Source organism: Salvia hispanica, chromosome 4 (assembly GCF_029641045.1).
Source record: "Salvia hispanica isolate PSC_SH4W2 chromosome 4, Shi_PSC_v1, whole genome shotgun sequence".
NCBI classification, from domain to species: domain Eukaryota; kingdom Viridiplantae; phylum Streptophyta; class Magnoliopsida; order Lamiales; family Lamiaceae; genus Salvia; species Salvia hispanica.
Window position 1 is genome coordinate 47,303,427 of NC_142695.1, and position 17,577 is coordinate 47,321,003.

The 17,577-nt window shown below is 37.4% G+C and overlaps 3 protein-coding genes across 3 annotated transcripts; 2 read left to right on the forward strand and 1 right to left on the reverse strand.

The window, feature by feature from the left end:
* The first annotated feature begins 678 nt into the window (after positions 1–678).
* Positions 679–4,509, forward strand: LOC125195255 (uncharacterized). Its single transcript, XM_089056793.1, has 5 exons — positions 679–938; positions 1,188–2,113; positions 2,211–3,419; positions 3,514–4,271; positions 4,369–4,509. Exons 1-5 carry the CDS (start codon positions 679–681, stop codon positions 4,507–4,509), a joined length of 3,294 nt encoding a protein of 1,097 aa, XP_088912919.1.
* A 20-nt stretch (positions 4,510–4,529) lies between these two features.
* LOC125192214 (uncharacterized) lies at positions 4,530–5,177 on the forward strand. Its single transcript, XM_048089732.2, has one exon. The coding sequence runs from the start codon at positions 4,578–4,580 to the stop codon at positions 5,175–5,177; it is 600 nt and encodes a 199-aa protein (XP_047945689.2). The 5' UTR covers positions 4,530–4,577.
* Positions 5,178–5,570: 393 nt separating this feature from the next.
* On the reverse strand, positions 5,571–6,553 carry LOC125197136 (uncharacterized). Its single transcript, XM_048095845.2, has 2 exons — positions 5,983–6,553; positions 5,571–5,871 (listed from the first exon to the last, which is right to left on the reverse strand). Exons 1-2 carry the CDS (start codon positions 6,346–6,348, stop codon positions 5,725–5,727), a joined length of 513 nt encoding a protein of 170 aa, XP_047951802.1. The 5' UTR covers positions 6,349–6,553; the 3' UTR covers positions 5,571–5,724.
* Between the last annotated feature and the right edge of the window lie 11,024 nt (positions 6,554–17,577).

The window sequence follows — 17,577 nt, forward strand, 5'->3', positions numbered from 1 at the left end:
GTACAATGTTATTAAAATTATCTTTGAATTTTTTTTTTAATAAGTAAGAAATTCTTTTTAATGTGTTGGGGCATTTAATTGTGTATTATGTATGTTTAATAAGTATGCTATTTTTTTAATGTGTTGGGCCATCTAATTGTCTATTATGAAACTTATTTTGTATGTATTTAATATAAGCAAATTATTAATTATTTATTCATTAATATTGTTGTACTATTTTTTAAAATTTTTTTGAAGCCTTTGTTGGTGGATCTGTTGAGAATCCTGTTGTTATAAACGATGTTGTTGGTGATGAACTTGGTACATCTATTACGGAAGGGAGCACTGTTGTATCGTCATCTTTATTTCAATCTGGAGGTATATTTCTATCATTATTTAGATTGTGTTGTATCAATTCTTTATCGTGTTGAATATTCTCTTTTATTAATTAGTTTAGTTCTTTAATAAAATATTATTTTTAATGCAACTGAATTAAATTAATTATTTTTTCTATATGTAGATTATTGGGATATTGGTGATGCTTTGTACTCATGTTCGCATTGTGGTGCGATTTTTTGGTATGAAGAACGTCTTGGCAAACCTAATAAACCCAAGGTTCCAAGATATTCCCTTTGTTGTATGAATGGGAATATTGAGATTCCTTTGATGATAACACCTCCTGAAGTATTGTTGCGTCTGATGTTCTCTAACGATGCCAAAAGTGTTCATTTCTTGAAAAATATTCGTTCATATAATTCTATGTTTTGTTTTACTTCTTTGGGAGGTAAAATTGATAATAGTATGAACACTGGTCGTTCTCCACCTGTTTTCTGTTTACATGGTCAAAATTACCACTTGATTGGTAGTTTGCTACCCCCGGATGGTGTACGTCCCAAGTTTGCCCAGTTGTATATTTATGACACTGATAATGAAATCAATTATAGGATGGGGTCAGTGAGGTATGTATTTATATATATATATGTGTGTGTGTGTGTGTGTGTGTGTGTGTGTGTGTGTGTGTGTGTGTGTGTGTGTGTGTGTGTGTGTGTGTGTGTGTGTGTGTGTGTGTGTGTGTGTGTGTGTGTGTGTGTGTGTGTGTGTGTGTGTGTGTGTGTGTGTGTGTGTGTGTGTGTGTGTGTGTGTGGTTTTACTCTTAATTTTCAGTTGATTTTGTTATAATTTATATAATGTATTTTTTATTTTTGTAGGGAAAGGAATGATGTAAATAATCTTCACTCTGAGATTGTATGTGATCTACAATTTATGTTGGATGAGTATAATGTGTTGGTAAAGTCATTCCGGTTGGCTAAAGAAATGATCAATCAACATAATCCACCAAATGTTAAATTGAAGTTGCTTGGTAAAAGAGGTCGGGATGGAAGGACTTATAATCTGCCTTCTGTGTCTGAGGTGGCCATGCTTGTGGTAGGGGATTTTGATCAGGCGTTAGGTGATAGAGACATTGTTGTTGAAAAACAGTCAGGCAAATTGCAACGTATCCATGAACTTCATCCTTCTTATCTTTCGTTGCAATATCCGTTGTTGTTCCCGTATGGAGAGGACGGTTATACTGAATTTATAGGTTTTTCCGATTCTGCCACTTCTTCATTGAGCAACAGAAAGAGAGTTAGCCCTAAAGAGTTTTATTCGTACCGCATTCATGATAGAGCTTTTGAGTGTTCTATTATTTTGTATGCGAAGCGATTATTTCAACAATTTATTGTTGATGCGTACACTGCGATTGAGTCTGGTCGTTTGACGTATGTACGAACACAACAGAAAAAATTACGAGCTGAAATTTATAGCGGGTTGGAGGAGGCCGTTCTACGTGGTGAAACTGATAGTTCCAGGCAAGGAAAACGAATAATATTGCCTTCCAGTTTTGTTGGTGGTGCCCGATATATGATTCAGAATTACCAAGATGCCATGGCTATTTGTAGGTGGATTGGCTATCCTAACCTGTTTATAACATTTACTTGCAATCCTAAATGGCCTGAGATTACTAGGTTTCTTGGGTCTAAGGGTTTAAAATCGGATGATCGCCCTGATATCGTCAGTAGGATGTTTAAAGTGAAATTGGATGGTTTCATAAGGGATGTAAAGACCAAAAAAATCTTTGGAGCTGTTAAAGCAGGTATATTTTCCATTTTATTTTTATTTAATTTGTAAACATGTTGTTAATGTTTTTGTTTTGTTACTGAACCATACTCTTTATATAAATTATGATGCAGTTATTTACACCATTGAGTTTCAAAAGCGTGGATTGCCACATGCACATATCTTGCTTTTTCTAAGTAATGAGGATAAACAACCTCATCCCCGACGCATTGATGAAATTATATCTGCTGAAATTCCAGATCCAGTGATTGATCCCTATTATCATGAGTGTGTGAAAGAATTGATGATGCATGGGCCATGTGGTGTTGTGAGAAAATCGTCCCCTTGCATGCGTGACGGACGTTGTACTAAGTATTATCCCAAGAAATTTGTTTCTGATACAGTGGTTGATGATGAAGGTTATCCAATTTATAGGCGCAGAGATAATGGTCGATTTGTGGTGAAGGATGGTGTACCTTTGGATAACAGATATGTTGTTCCTCATAATCGATTTATCCTTATAAAGTATGGTGGTCATATTAATGTTGAGTGGTGCAATCAATCTCGATCAATCAAGTATTTGTTCAAATATGTACATAAGGGTTATGATAGGGTGACAACATCTTTTTTCCAATCAGGTGTTGATGGTGTTGAACGAAATCTTGATGAAGTTAAGTTGTATTATGATTGTAGATATGTATCATCCTGTGAAGCTGCTTGGAGAATTTTGGGGTTTGAAATTCAGTACAAAGATCCTTCGGTTGAAAGGTTGAGTTTTCATCTTCCTAATGAACAACATATCATTTTTGATGAAGCTGATTCTTTAGATAATGTTATGAGTCGGAGGACCATTCATGAGAGTAAGTTCTTAGGTTGGATGGAGGCAAACAAGATATATTCTGAAGGAAGAAATTTGACATATGGGGAATTTCCGAGCAAGTTTGTTTGGAAGAAAAATCGTTGGCAACCCAGGAAGCAACGTTATTCGATTGGGAGGTTGTTTTATGTTGCCCCTGGTTCAGGTGATATGTATTACTTGAGATGTCTGTTGAATGTCGTTAAAGGAGCTACATGCTTTGAGGATCTTAGGGTTGTTAATGGTGTTCAGTATGATACATTTCGCGATGCATGCTTTGCTATGGGATTGTTGGATGATGATAAAGAGTATATTGATGGAATTATTGAGGCTTCTTTTTGGTCCTCTGCCCATTCATTGAGATTGCTCTTTGTGAGCATATTGTCATCAGAATCTGTTTCCCGTCCGGATGTGGTTTGGAAAAAGTGTTGGAAGCATTTGTCCGATGATGTTGTTTATAACCAAAGAAAATTGAGGAATCAACCCGGTAATGTTTATTTGACATCATATTTTTGTACATTTTAAATATAGTAAATTTGTTCCCTATCGCTCTTATAATATACTTATATTTATTACGCCAGGTTTGGTGCTGAATGATGAAGAAATTAAAAATTATGTGCTGGCTGAGATTGAGAAACTGTTGAAGAATGTTGGTAAAAGTTTGCGAGATTACCATGGTATGCCGTATCCAGAGTCACAGTATTTTGAGTCATCTCAGAATACATTGGTCAGCGATGAGTTGTGTTATGATCGTGAAGCTTTAGGTAGAGAATATTTGGAATATCTTTTGAAGTTCACCGATGAGCAGCGTAATGTTCATGATACGATAATGTCGTCTGTCAATTCAAGTGAAGGAAGAATGTATTTTTTTTATGGTTATGGAGGTACCGGTAAAACATTTATATGGAAGTCTTTGTCAGCCGGAATTCGTTCGCAAGGAGGTATTGTTTTAAATGTTGCGTCCAGTGGCATAGCATCTCTATTGTTACCTGGAGGTAGAACCGCACACTCACGCTTTAAGATTCCGATCAATGTGAATGAAGATTCAGTATGCAATATAAGACAAGGGACAGATCTGGCCGAGCTTATCATAATGTCCAAGCTTATCATATGGGATGAAGCACCGATGATTCATAAACACTGCATAGAAGCCGTCGACAGGACTTTTAGAGATATACTTCGTGTGTGTAGTGAATCCAATATGGACAAACCCTTTGGTGGAAAGACTGTAGTTTTTGGTGGTGATTTTAGACAAATTTTACCCGTTGTTCCTAAAGGGAGTCGTCAGAGTATTGTGAATGCTACGATTAATTCTTCATATCTTTGGAGTAGTTGTACGGTATTAAGGTTGACTAAAAACATGAGATTGTTGAGTGTTGAATCCGCTGTTGAAGCTTCAAAGTTGAATGAATTTTCTTCTTGGGTTGCTTCAGTAGGTGATGGAATTGTTGGAGGTCCGAATGATGGTGAAGTCGTTATTGATCTTCCGCCTGATGTCGTCTTGGATAATAATGGAGATCCTCTTAAAACCATTGTTGAGAAGATTTATCCTTCTTATATGGATCCTGAGGAGTTGAGCAATTGTTTACATGATCGTGCTATACTTGCTCCCACGCTTGATATTGTTGATGAGGTAAACCAGTTCATGATTGCGTTGGATCAGTCTCAAGGTAGAGTGTATTTGAGCTCTGATAGCATTTCTGCTTCTGATTCTAATTCGAATGGTTCTGCTGACATACATTCAGTTGAATTTTTGAATAAATTGAAGTGTTCAGGTACACCTAATCATGAATTGATGTTGAAAGTTGGAACTCCTGTGATGTTGTTAAGAAACATAGATCATTCTAATGGTTTGTGTAATGGCACCAGATTAGTAATTACGCGGTTAGGAGATTATGTTTTGGAGGGTCGGGTGTTGGGTGGGCATAGTAACGGTCATAAGGTTTTGATACCACGTATGTCCTTGATACCGTCTGATCCAAGGCTACCGTTCAGATTCCAACGACGCCAATTTCCATTGGCTGTGTCATATGCAATGACCATTAACAAAAGTCAAGGCCAATCTCTTTCGCATGTTGGGTTATTTTTGAAAAAATCGGTGTTTAGTCATGGACAACTTTATGTTGCTGTATCTAGAGTGACAAGTCGTGAAGGTTTGAAGATTTTAGTTTGTGGGGATGAGAATGATAGTAAATGTGATTCAACTTTGAATGTTGTGTACAAAGAAGTGTTTCAAAATGTATGAGTTATTGATCTTAGAGAGATGTTTGTTACTATTTTGTTGAGAAGATGTGTGAAACAGTTTACTTTTTCAAATAGTTTTATTTATCATGTGTGTATACTGTATACACACAAAATATTTATGTTTGTTTCCCTCATTTCATTTCATACAGTATCTTCATAGATTGATACATGCAGAAGTAGAAATATTTTTCTTAAATCATTACAATCTTATCAATACAAGGTCTACATGCAGAAGGTTATATACATGATTTTTCAATAATTTTTTCATTATGTTTACATATTTTTTTAATTTTATTTAATTTGTGATAAATATATTTTCATATTTCTTGAAAATCTTTTGGCCCGTGCGCACGGGTGGTAAAACTAGTGAAAAGAAATACCCTGGCCCTGCATACGCATATCAATTCGAATTCATATCAACTCAATTCAATCCCAAATCACAACCAAATCTCAAATCTAATCAGAGTTCCCAGGTAGTAGTTTTTCCAAAATAGGAGTAGAAGTTATTTATGGGTGAAATTATATACACAACCAAATCTGATAGAAATTCAGATCGACGGACCAGAATAATCGGAGTAGTCCACCGTTTGTTGACCCGAACCCGTATCTTCACGGTGGAGCATACGCAGCGAATCCAAAATCCCCGATCCACACACATTAACACCACGCCGAGACATCGCGCAGCTCCGATCCGCCTGCCGTTATCAGTATTACCAATTCACAACAGCCACATGAATAATAGTAATTTCTCGAATCGGATTCCTCAAAAGCTGAAAAAAGCAAAATAAAATTAACTAAAAGCAAACCTCAATTCTCATCTTCTTCCGCCAAACGACGACGTTTCCACCGTCAATCGCCTCATCGTCGCTCTCTGGCGGCAGCGGCGAGTATGGAACGATTTGATTGTCCTCCTCCGATTCTCCTCCACCGCTGCCTTCGCACAGCTCCTGACCGGCGCATTGTTCGCAGACGGAGACGGTAGGGGTGATCTTTCCGCCGGAGACCGTCCACGGCATCGGCGACTGGCAGACGTCGCAGAGAAGTCTCCTGGAGTGGCGCGCCACTAGGAAGCTAACCGAGTGCACGGAGGCGTCGCAATCCCAGCACAGGCTCGCCCGATCCGACGCGCAGTGCGTGCGCGCCTTGGCTTTGCACAGCTCACACCTCCTCATCGCTTCTTTTGAATTGAATTGAATTTCTAAGAGATACAGAGGAATCAGGAATATGATTCGAGATATCCCAGGGATAACAGGAGAAACGAATTTTCCGGTTGCGGAGAGATAGGAGAGAAACTGGTAATTGGTAACTTATGTGAGAGAAAGAAGAAAGAAGAAACAAGCTAAGCTGTGTGAACAAGAATACAAAAAGGACACACTTCTGTTAAAGGAAATACTCCTACAGTCCTACTATATCAAGATTTTACTTTTTTTTAGTTCATTAGTACTTTATTATTTTAACTGCCTTTTAATTATATGTATTATTTTGAGATTTAAATACTACTCACTCACTTCCAACTAACATGAAACACTTTTCTTTTTAGTTTGTCCGAACTAAAATGACATTTTTCTATTTTTGGTAATTTTCTCTCTACAATTAAGACATCCAACCATTTTTTTTCTCTTTTATATTCAACTTTTTTTCTCTCTCCATTTAATAGTGCACTCACTCCTCTATCCAATTAACCATATTCATTAGTCATCTTAGCTGAGACGGAGAGAGTAGTACTAGTACTCACTTGCCATACCAATTCCCACAATTTTGACATTTTTTTATACAAAGTACTCCCTCCGTTCCATAGTAATGGATGCGTTTTTTTTCGGCACAGAGATTAAGAAAAATTGTGTTTGGTGAGTTAAGTAAAGGGAGAATAAAGTGGAAAATGAAAAAGATAGAGAGAAAAAAGTAAGAGAGAGTAAAGTAAGTGTGGAAAAATGTGTTGACTTTTACTAGAAAGAGAAATGACTCTATTACTATGGAACGTACCAAAATGACAAAATGACTCTATTACTATGGAACGTACCAAAATGACAAAATGACTCTATTACCATGGAACGGAGGAAGTAGTAATTTACTATGTAGTACTCCCTCCGTCCCACTTAAAATGAAACGTTTGGGAATCGACACGAGATTTTATGTAGTGTTGTTTTGTGAGTTAATAAAGAGAGAGTAAAGTAAGAAAGATGAAAAAGTAGAGATATAATTATTTCTATTTTAGAAAACGTTTCATTTTTAATGGGACCGATGGAGTATTTGTTTACAAATTTACTAGTATTAGTCATTTCAAAAATTAATATGAAAAAAGAAATATTTTTTATTTTAATATGCAGTTACCAACGATAAATAAATAGAAATTTTAAGGGTGGTGTTAGTAAACTTAAAATCCAAAATCTTTGTTAACCGCTCTATTGCTATATCAGTACATTCACACAAGTATATTAGTTGTTTGTTTGCAGATTGTGTGATAAGAGTTTGAAAATTGCAATCACTTATTTTCACGATCACAGGTAAAAACGGCTCTCACTCTTATTCTTTTTTGTTGAAAGTTGAATCCATTTGAATCACAAATTTGATTCAGACTCATCAGCATATTTTGAATGAGATTTTGAAAGGATGGGTGGGGCCTTGATGAATTAGATGGGTTGCGGTGCCAGTTGTCGGACACTTGAGGACTAGGATAGAAGAGGCGGGGACCCACAGGAATCTGCATCTTTTTATTGGTGGAGAGGTGAGGATTTTTATATTCCCTGCTGACGTGTCAGTTCCTTATTCTTGGCGATCCGACGTGGAGTTTCGCTTGGTCCAGGGAGGGTCGTTGGGCCACGCGGGCTGCATATTTTTGGTGATTTTGATTTCTTTAGCTTTTCGGAAAGGCCTCACTTTGGAATACACTTTTGCTGTTCCATTGGCCCTACTAGTTTATTTGTTGGTCTTTTATTTTGTGGCTGTGAAATGACGCGTTTCGCCTTTTTGTTTTCGAATACTTTTCTGCCCTTTAATAACAATAATAATATGACCTCTAATATCATGGAATTCTGACCTTTAATATTATGGAATTTTTACAAAGTTTGGTTTTCCTATAAACTTTTAGATTGATAAATAATATCACGAACTTTATCTGATTTTGTTATTTTTTATTGGTGAAAAATTTCGACAAATAATATCATGATACAGATTTTTTTATCGTAATTTCTCGACAACAAACGAGAGCTTCAAGTTTTTCAATCTTTGAGTATAGTTTTTCTTGATGTACACCGTCTAAAATTGTTATTAAATCTATTAATATAGCCAAAATTTAGTAACTGGTGGGAAATAACAAACTCGTGTAAAGTTTGTGATATTATTTGCCAATTTGAAAGTTCGTAGGAAAAATTCAACTTCTTGAAAATTCCATGATATTAGAGGCTAGTATCCCTGTATAATATTACACAGTTATACTTATGATATACTTATGAACGTTGTTTTATCCTCACTATCCTTAAATGTCAATATAATAGACATTTAATGGTGGATATATGAAGTATATATCAAGAAATGGAGGGGAGTCTCGTGTGAGTGTTCGACAATTTAGAGTTCATAAGACTAGTGCGATCATGCAATAATGAAAATTTGAATAAGTGCAGTCTTGTGTGGGATCTTTTTACATTTTATGTGATAAGATTAATATTTGAATCAGAATATAAGTTGAATCTATAATTTAATATGTTTCTCACCTCACGGCGAGATTGCTTCGTGCAAGTTTTTGTGAACTACGAAGATGCTGACATCCGACAAACACATCAACATTTCAGAGTCGAGAAAATTAACCCTTGTAATATTTTTGGTAAAATATTAAAAATTTGATGATTGTAATTGATAGTATCCACAATTTATGACATTTTTGCCGTATTTAATATTCGTCATAATATTCTATAGTTATATTTTACTCTATATTGATGAAGTACTATCTATTATGTGATGCACGGATGAAAAAATAAATTTAGTGTATGATGTAAAACTTGATCAGTCATTGTATAGTTTCATTTTGTTGAAACTTGGTTAATTCAACGTTAGGGGCGTATGGCCTAATTGTAGTGCAAATGTACAAGACTAGACATTAAACACTGACATAATTTTAATCAAATATAAGTAGCATCTGCAAAATTAAAGAACAAACAATAATTCAAATCAATCTGAAAGACAAATATCTCTATCTACATAAGTTTACTGTAGATGAATTAGTGTATATCAGTATATGTGTGTTAGTTTGATCGTAGAAAGTCTAATATTTGAGACTAAAGATCTTAAATTCAAATTATTATAACGTAATCTCTTAACACTTTTGTTCATTTAACTATAAATTTTTTTATAGTACTATACTAGACGTCACAATTATGAATGTTACGGGTATGGCTTGGACATAGATTATAGATATAGGAGTAATAAGTAGATAATGGGCCTAAAAGCATCACTAACGCTGCCAGACCGGGCCGCAACTGGGGTTTGGCTCGGCCCTGGCGCGTTAAACATCCCCATTTTCCGGCCTGGGACGGTCCTAGTGATGCAGTCGCGTCCCGGGGCCGCGCCTAAGGTCCGTCCAATCCCAGCGTTATGCATGCCCGGGCCGCCGCTGTTGAGTCCTGGCCCAGGGTTGGAGGTGCTTCGGGCCGGACCACAAGCCCCAATTTTTGATATTTTTAGTTTGGAAGAGGAAGAAGAGGGAGGGGCGCGACTAAAGAGGGAGTGATTTTTTTTAATATTTTCAATTTTTTTTATTTATAGTATAATTTATAATTATACGTTTGGAAATTTATTATTTTCGAATTAAAAATGAATTTTTCGTGTTATAATTGTTCGACGTTTTCAATTTTTACAAGTATGATAAGTTAGAGTTGTGAATAATGCAATTTAATAGTTGTGGTCTGGGATGGGGCCTGCAAGGTTAGAGGAGTTATGACTTGGGACTCAAATTTAAAGGAATGATGATGTGGAGGGGACTTGGGACTTGAATCTGGGCCAGGATTGTGGATGCTCTAATTGCTCAGATTATACCCGCAGTTAGATTAATAGATTTAAACTTTTTTGTTGCGCCACTTAAATTCCTACCTAGAAGGGATAAAATTTAAGGAGAAAATACATGCATCATCCAAGTAGGAATCTATAAAGTTGTTGTACTATACAGTAGAAGATGTTACATTGCACTATATTTCGTTACCTCATATATATTCCAACACACTCAGATGTCCTCATCTCATCTGAGGTAACATGAGAATAGAAGATGAAACATTATTTACAATTAGGTCCTTGGGAAATTGAGATCTAACCTTTCCGGTCCTTATACAATTTTAATAATACTTATTACGATAATACAACGAAAGGTGAAAGCCAACAGAGGGTTATTTTAATGATATATTTTATGAATAAAATAGTGGGGTGTGAGAAACAACATCCCATGTGGACTTCCAATGTGTTGGAGCTGTGATTTTCAACTAACACAAGACCTGCAAACTTGAAACACATAGGAAGTTGTGGACTTCCTCTTATCCTTATCATTTGCATAGTTAGAATCAACAAAACCACACAGCTCAACACCTTAATCATGCTTAGAAAAACATAAGCCATACTTAGAAGTATTTTTCAAGTATCTAAGCAACCATTTAAGAGCCTCTCAATGCACTGGCCCAGGGTTAGACATGTATCTACTCAAGCAAGAAACAACATAGGCAATATCAGGCCTAGTACTAACCATAAGATACATCACAGAGCCAATAGCATTAGAATAAAAGACTTTTTTCATAGCTTTAACCTCAGATTCAGTTGTAGGAAAAAGGTCCTTACTCAACATAAAATGAGTAGCTAAGGGAACAGAAGCAATTTTAGCACCAAGCATATTAAACTTTTCAAGAATTTTTTGCACATAAGGTTCCTGATGAAGGACCAGAGAAGAGGACTTCCTATCCCTAAGAATATTGATCCCCAAAATATTTTTAGCATCACCAAGATCTTTCATGTCAAAATTATCACAGAGAGCAGATTGCACATGTTTAATAGACTTAATGCAAGGACCCATAATAAGCATATCATCCACATACAGCAGCAAGAACACAGACACTTTATCAAGGTTTTTCACATACAAACAAGCATCAAAGGTGCCCCTAACAAAGCCTAACTTCTGCATGCATGCATTAAACTTGATATTCCACTGCCTAGGTTTTTCAATACTGACCAGCATGCATGCCAGAGAAAAGGCTCGAGATGGAGAAGAAGGATAGCTGGGATGATCATTAACAAGGGCAGAAAAGTCAAATCGAGAAGGAAGTCTACCCTAAAAGCAAGGGCAAGCCTCCCTATAAAAGAAGCCACTTGGAGAGAGAAAACACACACTCGGGTCGTTCACTCTTCACACTTAGTAGAATTCTCTCTAGAAGATCAGTCTTTCAGCATTATCCAGTCTCTCGTTCCTCATCACAGCTATGGTCATTTGACGTCCAAGAGTCTGCCGGAGAAATCATCGTTCTACTGTTCCAGCCATTTTGCCATAGTAGTATAGCAGTATCACCGCCCGGAGTGGCAAAACAATCGTTATTTGCTTTCTAGTTTAATTCTTACCTGTTTTCTTCGTTGGATCTGTTGCAAACATTTATCTTGTTGCCTTTTGAAGTACTTAGTGAAGATCCAAACGTTTAAGTTATGAAGTTTCTATTTCATGTCTCTTTGGTTTGAGCTTGCTTCATTCTGCCTAGGAAAGTTAGATTTAGTCATTGCTTTTAATTTTTAAGTGCGTGCATGTGTTTTCCGTCGAGTAGGCTAGATCTGAAGTTATTGATCGAAAATTGTAGTTATGTCTCAGTTTAAGTTTTCGTGCATGAGTTTTTTTTGTTGTTCTGCGATGTGATCACCACCCTGCATGTTAGTCAGTAGAAGTAATCTGCAGTTTCAGCTGTTCATCTTAAGCTAAGCATTTTAATTAATGGATCTTGAGTTTGAATTCACGAATCTGAGTTTTTTCATGAAGTTTGTGTTCATATGATTTCTGTTAATACTTGGTGAAGAAGAAAACGTCAAAATCAACTTTTGCCTTGGACCACTTTTGCTTTTTAGTTGCTTTTGCTTTTGTCTCTTACTTTTCAGTTGTACCTTCCAGACCTGTCAGAAAGCCAACCAACCACCAGATATACCCTATTGTCTAAGTTTCCTCTTTTAGTAATTGTTTACTTTTCACATGTCTCTGAATTACCTTGTGCCCTATTTTCACGAACACAACCACATGTCTGTCATTTTCACGCCTACTAGTCAGTAGAGTACCATCTTTATTTCTCGCCTAGGTAGAATCCCAACCCCAAAAGCTTGGTAGCTAACCAAAATCACCCAGGAATGTCACCGCAGTTATCCGAACGTGTCCATCCTTGTGGGTTTCGACCCTGACCTCCACTATACTAGCCATTAGAAGTGGGTTGAGGATATTTATTTGACACCAGGTTTGGTTGTCGTGCCAACGACTCAGCTAGGTTAGGAATCTTATCCTGATCAGTTGGATACACCCCTGCATTTACACACCCGACCGAAAACCTAGTCCGTCAACCACATATCCCAAAACTTGGACTTTTGAGCCTGCTTATAAGATTGAGGCTCGTTTCCATCAGATTCAAACACATTAAAAGCTAGGGCAATTAAATTCACAAAAGAACCAAATCTATCAGGTTACCAACCCTTCTCACTCTATCCCAAGTTAACTGATAATTGCGTAAATCTGGATTATTATTGGGTTGTGGCTCACCATCAAAAACATTTTCAGGATCAGGGTCTTGGTTTTCCAGAGGCTCAGGGGTGATAGAATCTGGGTTACTAGGGGAAGAGTTCCACACCTGCTCCACCTCAGTTGAAGCATCACTGCCCTGGGACTCCACCTCACTTGAGGACCTCTCCTCAGATTGCTCCACCTCACTAAGAGGTTCACCATCTGAGGATAGAGAAGCAGGGGACCCGGGAACAACACAAGGGAAATATTCTTCGTTGAAGATGACATCCCTACTAACCACAACCTTGAAACCAGGTTCATCCCTAACCCACACCCTATAACCCTTAACACCATCAGGATAGCCAACAAAAACACCCTTCCTAGACCTTGGGTCTAACTTATCAGTTTTTGAATGAATAAAAGCACTACATCCAAACACCTTTAGGTGTGACAGATTGAGTTTTCTTTCAGTAAAAACATGCTAAGGGCATCTGCCCTTAAGAGGAATAGAAGGGGATCTATTTATCAAATAACATGCAGTGTAAAGGGCTTCACCCCAAAACTTTTTTGACAAACAACTTTTGGACAAGAGACACCTGACCTTTTCAAGTAAAGTCCTATTCATCCTCTCAACAACTCCATTTTGCTGAGGGGTGTAAGGAGTAGTTTTATGTCTCCTAATCCCAGATTTTTGACACAAAGAATCCATTTGAGCATTGCAAAACTCAAGGCCATTATCTGTCCTAATGGTCTTGATACACTTTCCAGTTTGATTTTCAATTAAAACTCTCCAATTTGAAAAGGATTGAAAAACATCAGACTTATGTTTTAAAGAAAACACCAAAATTTTCTTGAAAAATCATCCACAATGGATAGGAAATACACAGATCCAGAGTGGGTAGTAACAGAGGCAGGGCCCCAAACATCCATATGCAAGTACTTTAAGACATATTGACTAACATTTTCAGTCACAGGGGTAGGAAAAGACACCCTATGCTGTTTTCCCATCACACAAGTTTCACAAAAGGGGAGCTCATTTTTGAAATCCAACTCACTCAAAATTTCAGAATTTTTCAAAATTTTTACCCCTTCTGACTCATGTGCCCAAGTCTATTATGCCACAGTAAAGCCTTATCCATTTTAACCAGATTTACACTGTGATCATAACTAGTTAGAGGCTTAGCAGTACACACATACAGATTACACTTTTTCACAGCTTTAAACAGGCATAGTACACCCTTACAGATCTTCATAATACCCTGTCCCCACTTACCCTCAAAACCCTCATATTTAAGACAAGAGCAAGACAGTAGATTATAACTCAGATCAGGCACATATCTCACATTTTTCAAAGGCAGCAAGTATCCATTCTCAAACTTTAAAAGCACAGTACCAATGCCAAGAATTTTACACTTTTTATCATTAGCCATAGACACAAAAGCATTTTCAACAGGTTTGAGAGAAGTGAAAACATCTTTGAAAGGACATATGTGAAAAGTGCATCCTGAATCAATTAGCCAGTCATTTTTGGTAAAGAAACACTCAGAGACAGAGTTTACAGAAAAAACATCATGGTTCATAAAACAAACACCATCAGCACCATCTTCCCTGGCCAGATTTGCAACAGACTCCATCTGGTTATTACCATTTGGATTCTTACCTTTCTTGGGTCTAATACATTCTGCCTTGTAATGACCCACTTCACCACAATTAAAACATTTTCTTTTAAACTTAGGGTCTTTGCTTTTAGACCTACACCTGCCTTTGTTTGTCTTCTTATCATTCCCAGAGGAATTACTGTCATCCCCTCTAGATTTAGATCTCCCTCTCACATTCAAAGCCTTAGTTTGAGAAGATTTAGGGTTAAAGTTTTCTTTAAGCTCCAATTCCTTTGACTTTAAAGAACTGATTATTATGTCTAGAGGGGCACCATCCCTTCCATATTTTATAGCTGCCTTAACATCACCATAAGTATCAGGGATAGCATTCATGAGGGCTATGCCAGTATACTCATCAATGGTTTTATCTCCAGACCTTTTAATGTCCTGGACCAATTTTTGAAAAGTATCAATATTTCATCTATGTCCTTTGAAAGACCCAATTTAAATTTGAAAAGCTTTTCCAGAAGATACACCCTAGAGGACATAGAAGTTTCAGTTTAGAGAGTATCCAACTTAGTCCACATCTCACTGGCAGATTCAATAGCCCCAACCTTTCTAATCACAGAGTCAGAAAGGTTGAGGATAATTGAAGACCTAGCTAATTCATTCATTTCAGCCTTTTTCTCAGCAGACATATTTTTTGGAAGAACCCCTTCAATGGCTTTGAAAACCTTTTGCTGAATCAAGACACATTTTACTTTTTGTTTCCAAATAACAAAATCATTTTTCCCATTGAAGGGGACAATGCCAGCTGGCTGGGTCATTTTGAGAAAGATCTTTACACACACAAAAGAACCAACAACACCAAGGGCAAAACAAACAACTCTGCTTTCACAGATAGTGGATTTAAACAAGTAACAGTCAAGGAATCCACTAGAAACAGATATGCAGAGATTTTTCATGCAATAATCACAGATGCAACTAGCAGCAAGCGCGCACACACACAGGAAGAACAACTCAAGGTGATCCTAGACACACTATTATCAAGTGTACCCCGACAAGGGGATTTCCCAGTTCACAATCACCCAATATATGGGGGCGCAGAGGGTCACTCAGGGTGGATAGGTAATTCACTCAAGACACAGAAACTGAGCTCTGAGATACACACCTTGAGTAAGAAAAGATAAGCAAGAAAGCAGCCGAAGAAAAGTAAGCAGTAAGCACCAAGAAACATGCAAGAAAAACAAGAGCACATAATCTAGACCGCGACCAGCGGTTACTACCAGCAACAAAAACCCAAGCCTAGGGTTCTAAGAAAGCAGTAAAAGAGAGGTTCAGCCAATTTACCAGATCGGGAACCCTATCATTAAGGAGAACCCGAATATACTTGAGAGCCTATACCGGAGGCTTGAGCTTTACTCTGAAGAGCCCACCTCCTTTTTAATTTGCGACCCGGTGTGCCTAAGTGATCCCCCCGTGGCTCTGATACCACTGTAGGGATCAGATTACTTAGGATTCACTAATTACCGGGACCTCTTTTTATTGATTGAGTCTGAGATGGCTAATCTTAGAGGTACAAGCCAATACAAGCGTGATACTAAGATTACACACTAATTTGATACAAGAGATTACAATTGAAGAACCCTAAAATAAGTTCAAGTATCACATAGAACTTGAGTCTTCATCTTTTTAAATAATCCTGCACACTTAGGTAAAAACGTTAGTAACACAAGTGATGATCCCACAGGATCTAAACACACAAAGAAATCGTGCAAGACTAGGTAACAAGCACTGGAATATGGCTCAGGTCGCAACAGGCGACTGCACCGGGCCAAGAACCTCCCCAAAGCTTCAACCAATCGTCACAAGGGAGTATTACTGAACAAGGACCCCAGAAACCCTAGGTTTCACCGGTTACCACCACAGTAGGCCTCCTCAACACGCAGACCAACATAAGTCTCTCTGAACACAGTCACGAACCAAGATATCTCACCACACCACCTCCAAGCTCAGGAGATCGGTCACAGAAAGAAGACCGAACCCTAGGGTTTGAGAAGGAAATCGAAGAAGTTTCCTAACACTCAAACTAAACCGATAGATCTCTTAGAAACTGAGAATCATTGGTGGAAACACAAGCTTGAAGAACTCCGACTAGAGTCGCCGGAAAACTAGAGAGAAGGCAGAGCACGCTCGAAAAGAGAGAGAGAGAGAGAATTCTAGAATGGATGAACAGAATGAGAGAGGTAAGAGGTCAGACTCTCACATAACAAACACACTCCAGATCCAACGGCTGAGACTCAGGATCCGCGTGGAGCTGCACACATGGCGGCCATCGGAGTAAGCAGGCAAGTAACGGGCCAAATAACTCATTGGTCCTGCACCAGAAACATGGGCTCAAATATTAATCGGATTAGGGTCATCCCAATTAATTAATATGTGAGTCCAAAACTCAATGGTCCACAAATATTCAACACCTTCATTACCTCAGATCGGTTGATCTTCATGTACTAATCCAAATTTCTTTACCATCTTTCCATTTGAATTTCCTGTTTCTCATTCTAACAGCGTAAATATATTTTCTCATCTGCAAGGATTTAGAGAGGTAATCCGAGATTTTTTTTTTGTATCATCCATATCTCAGCATTACTATGAACATCTCTGCAAACAATTCATGATTTCATAATGAACGCAAATTATTTACTTGTTTATTTTGTCAAAAATGGATTAATAAAGTTTTGTATCATCAATACATCAGCAACAATTATTTGTAATTTTTATAATGAATGAATGCACATTCGTGGTTTATTTGTTTTGTATCATCCATATCTCAACATTTACTAGTACACCTATGAAAGTTTGATCATCTTACAAAAGAGCAACGTGGACAGACGGCAGACGACAAAGAAGTCCGCAAACGACAAAGAGAATATACGGGTTTTTCTGATCTAACTGTTGCTTATGCAAATGTGGTTTGTCCACCTCCCTTTCTTCTAGTGATGATGACATCACACCCTATTATGCTCCTCTAGAAAAAGAAAGAGATAATAAGAAGGAAGCTGAAGATGAATTTGAAGGAGATGATATTG

Excerpts from the sequence above, each read along its gene's own strand:
- LOC125192214 (XM_048089732.2), top strand. The coding sequence starts at position 4,578 with ATGATTGCGTTGGATCAGTCTCAAGGTAGAGTGTATTTGAGCTCTGAT.
- LOC125195255 (XM_089056793.1), top strand. The coding sequence starts at position 679 with ATGTTCTCTAACGATGCCAAAAGTGTTCATTTCTTGAAAAATATTCGT. Across the intron at positions 2,114-2,210 it reads CTTTGGAGCTGTTAAAGCAG|TTATTTACACCATTGAGTTT; the intron begins GTATATTTTCCA and ends ATTATGATGCAG. Across the intron at positions 3,420-3,513 it reads AAAATTGAGGAATCAACCCG|GTTTGGTGCTGAATGATGAA; the intron begins GTAATGTTTATT and ends TTATTACGCCAG.
- LOC125197136 (XM_048095845.2), bottom strand. The coding sequence starts at position 6,348 with ATGAGGAGGTGTGAGCTGTGCAAAGCCAAGGCGCGCACGCACTGCGCG. Across the intron at positions 5,872-5,982 it reads GGAAGAAGATGAGAATTGAG|GCGGATCGGAGCTGCGCGAT; the intron begins GTTTGCTTTTAG and ends TGATAACGGCAG.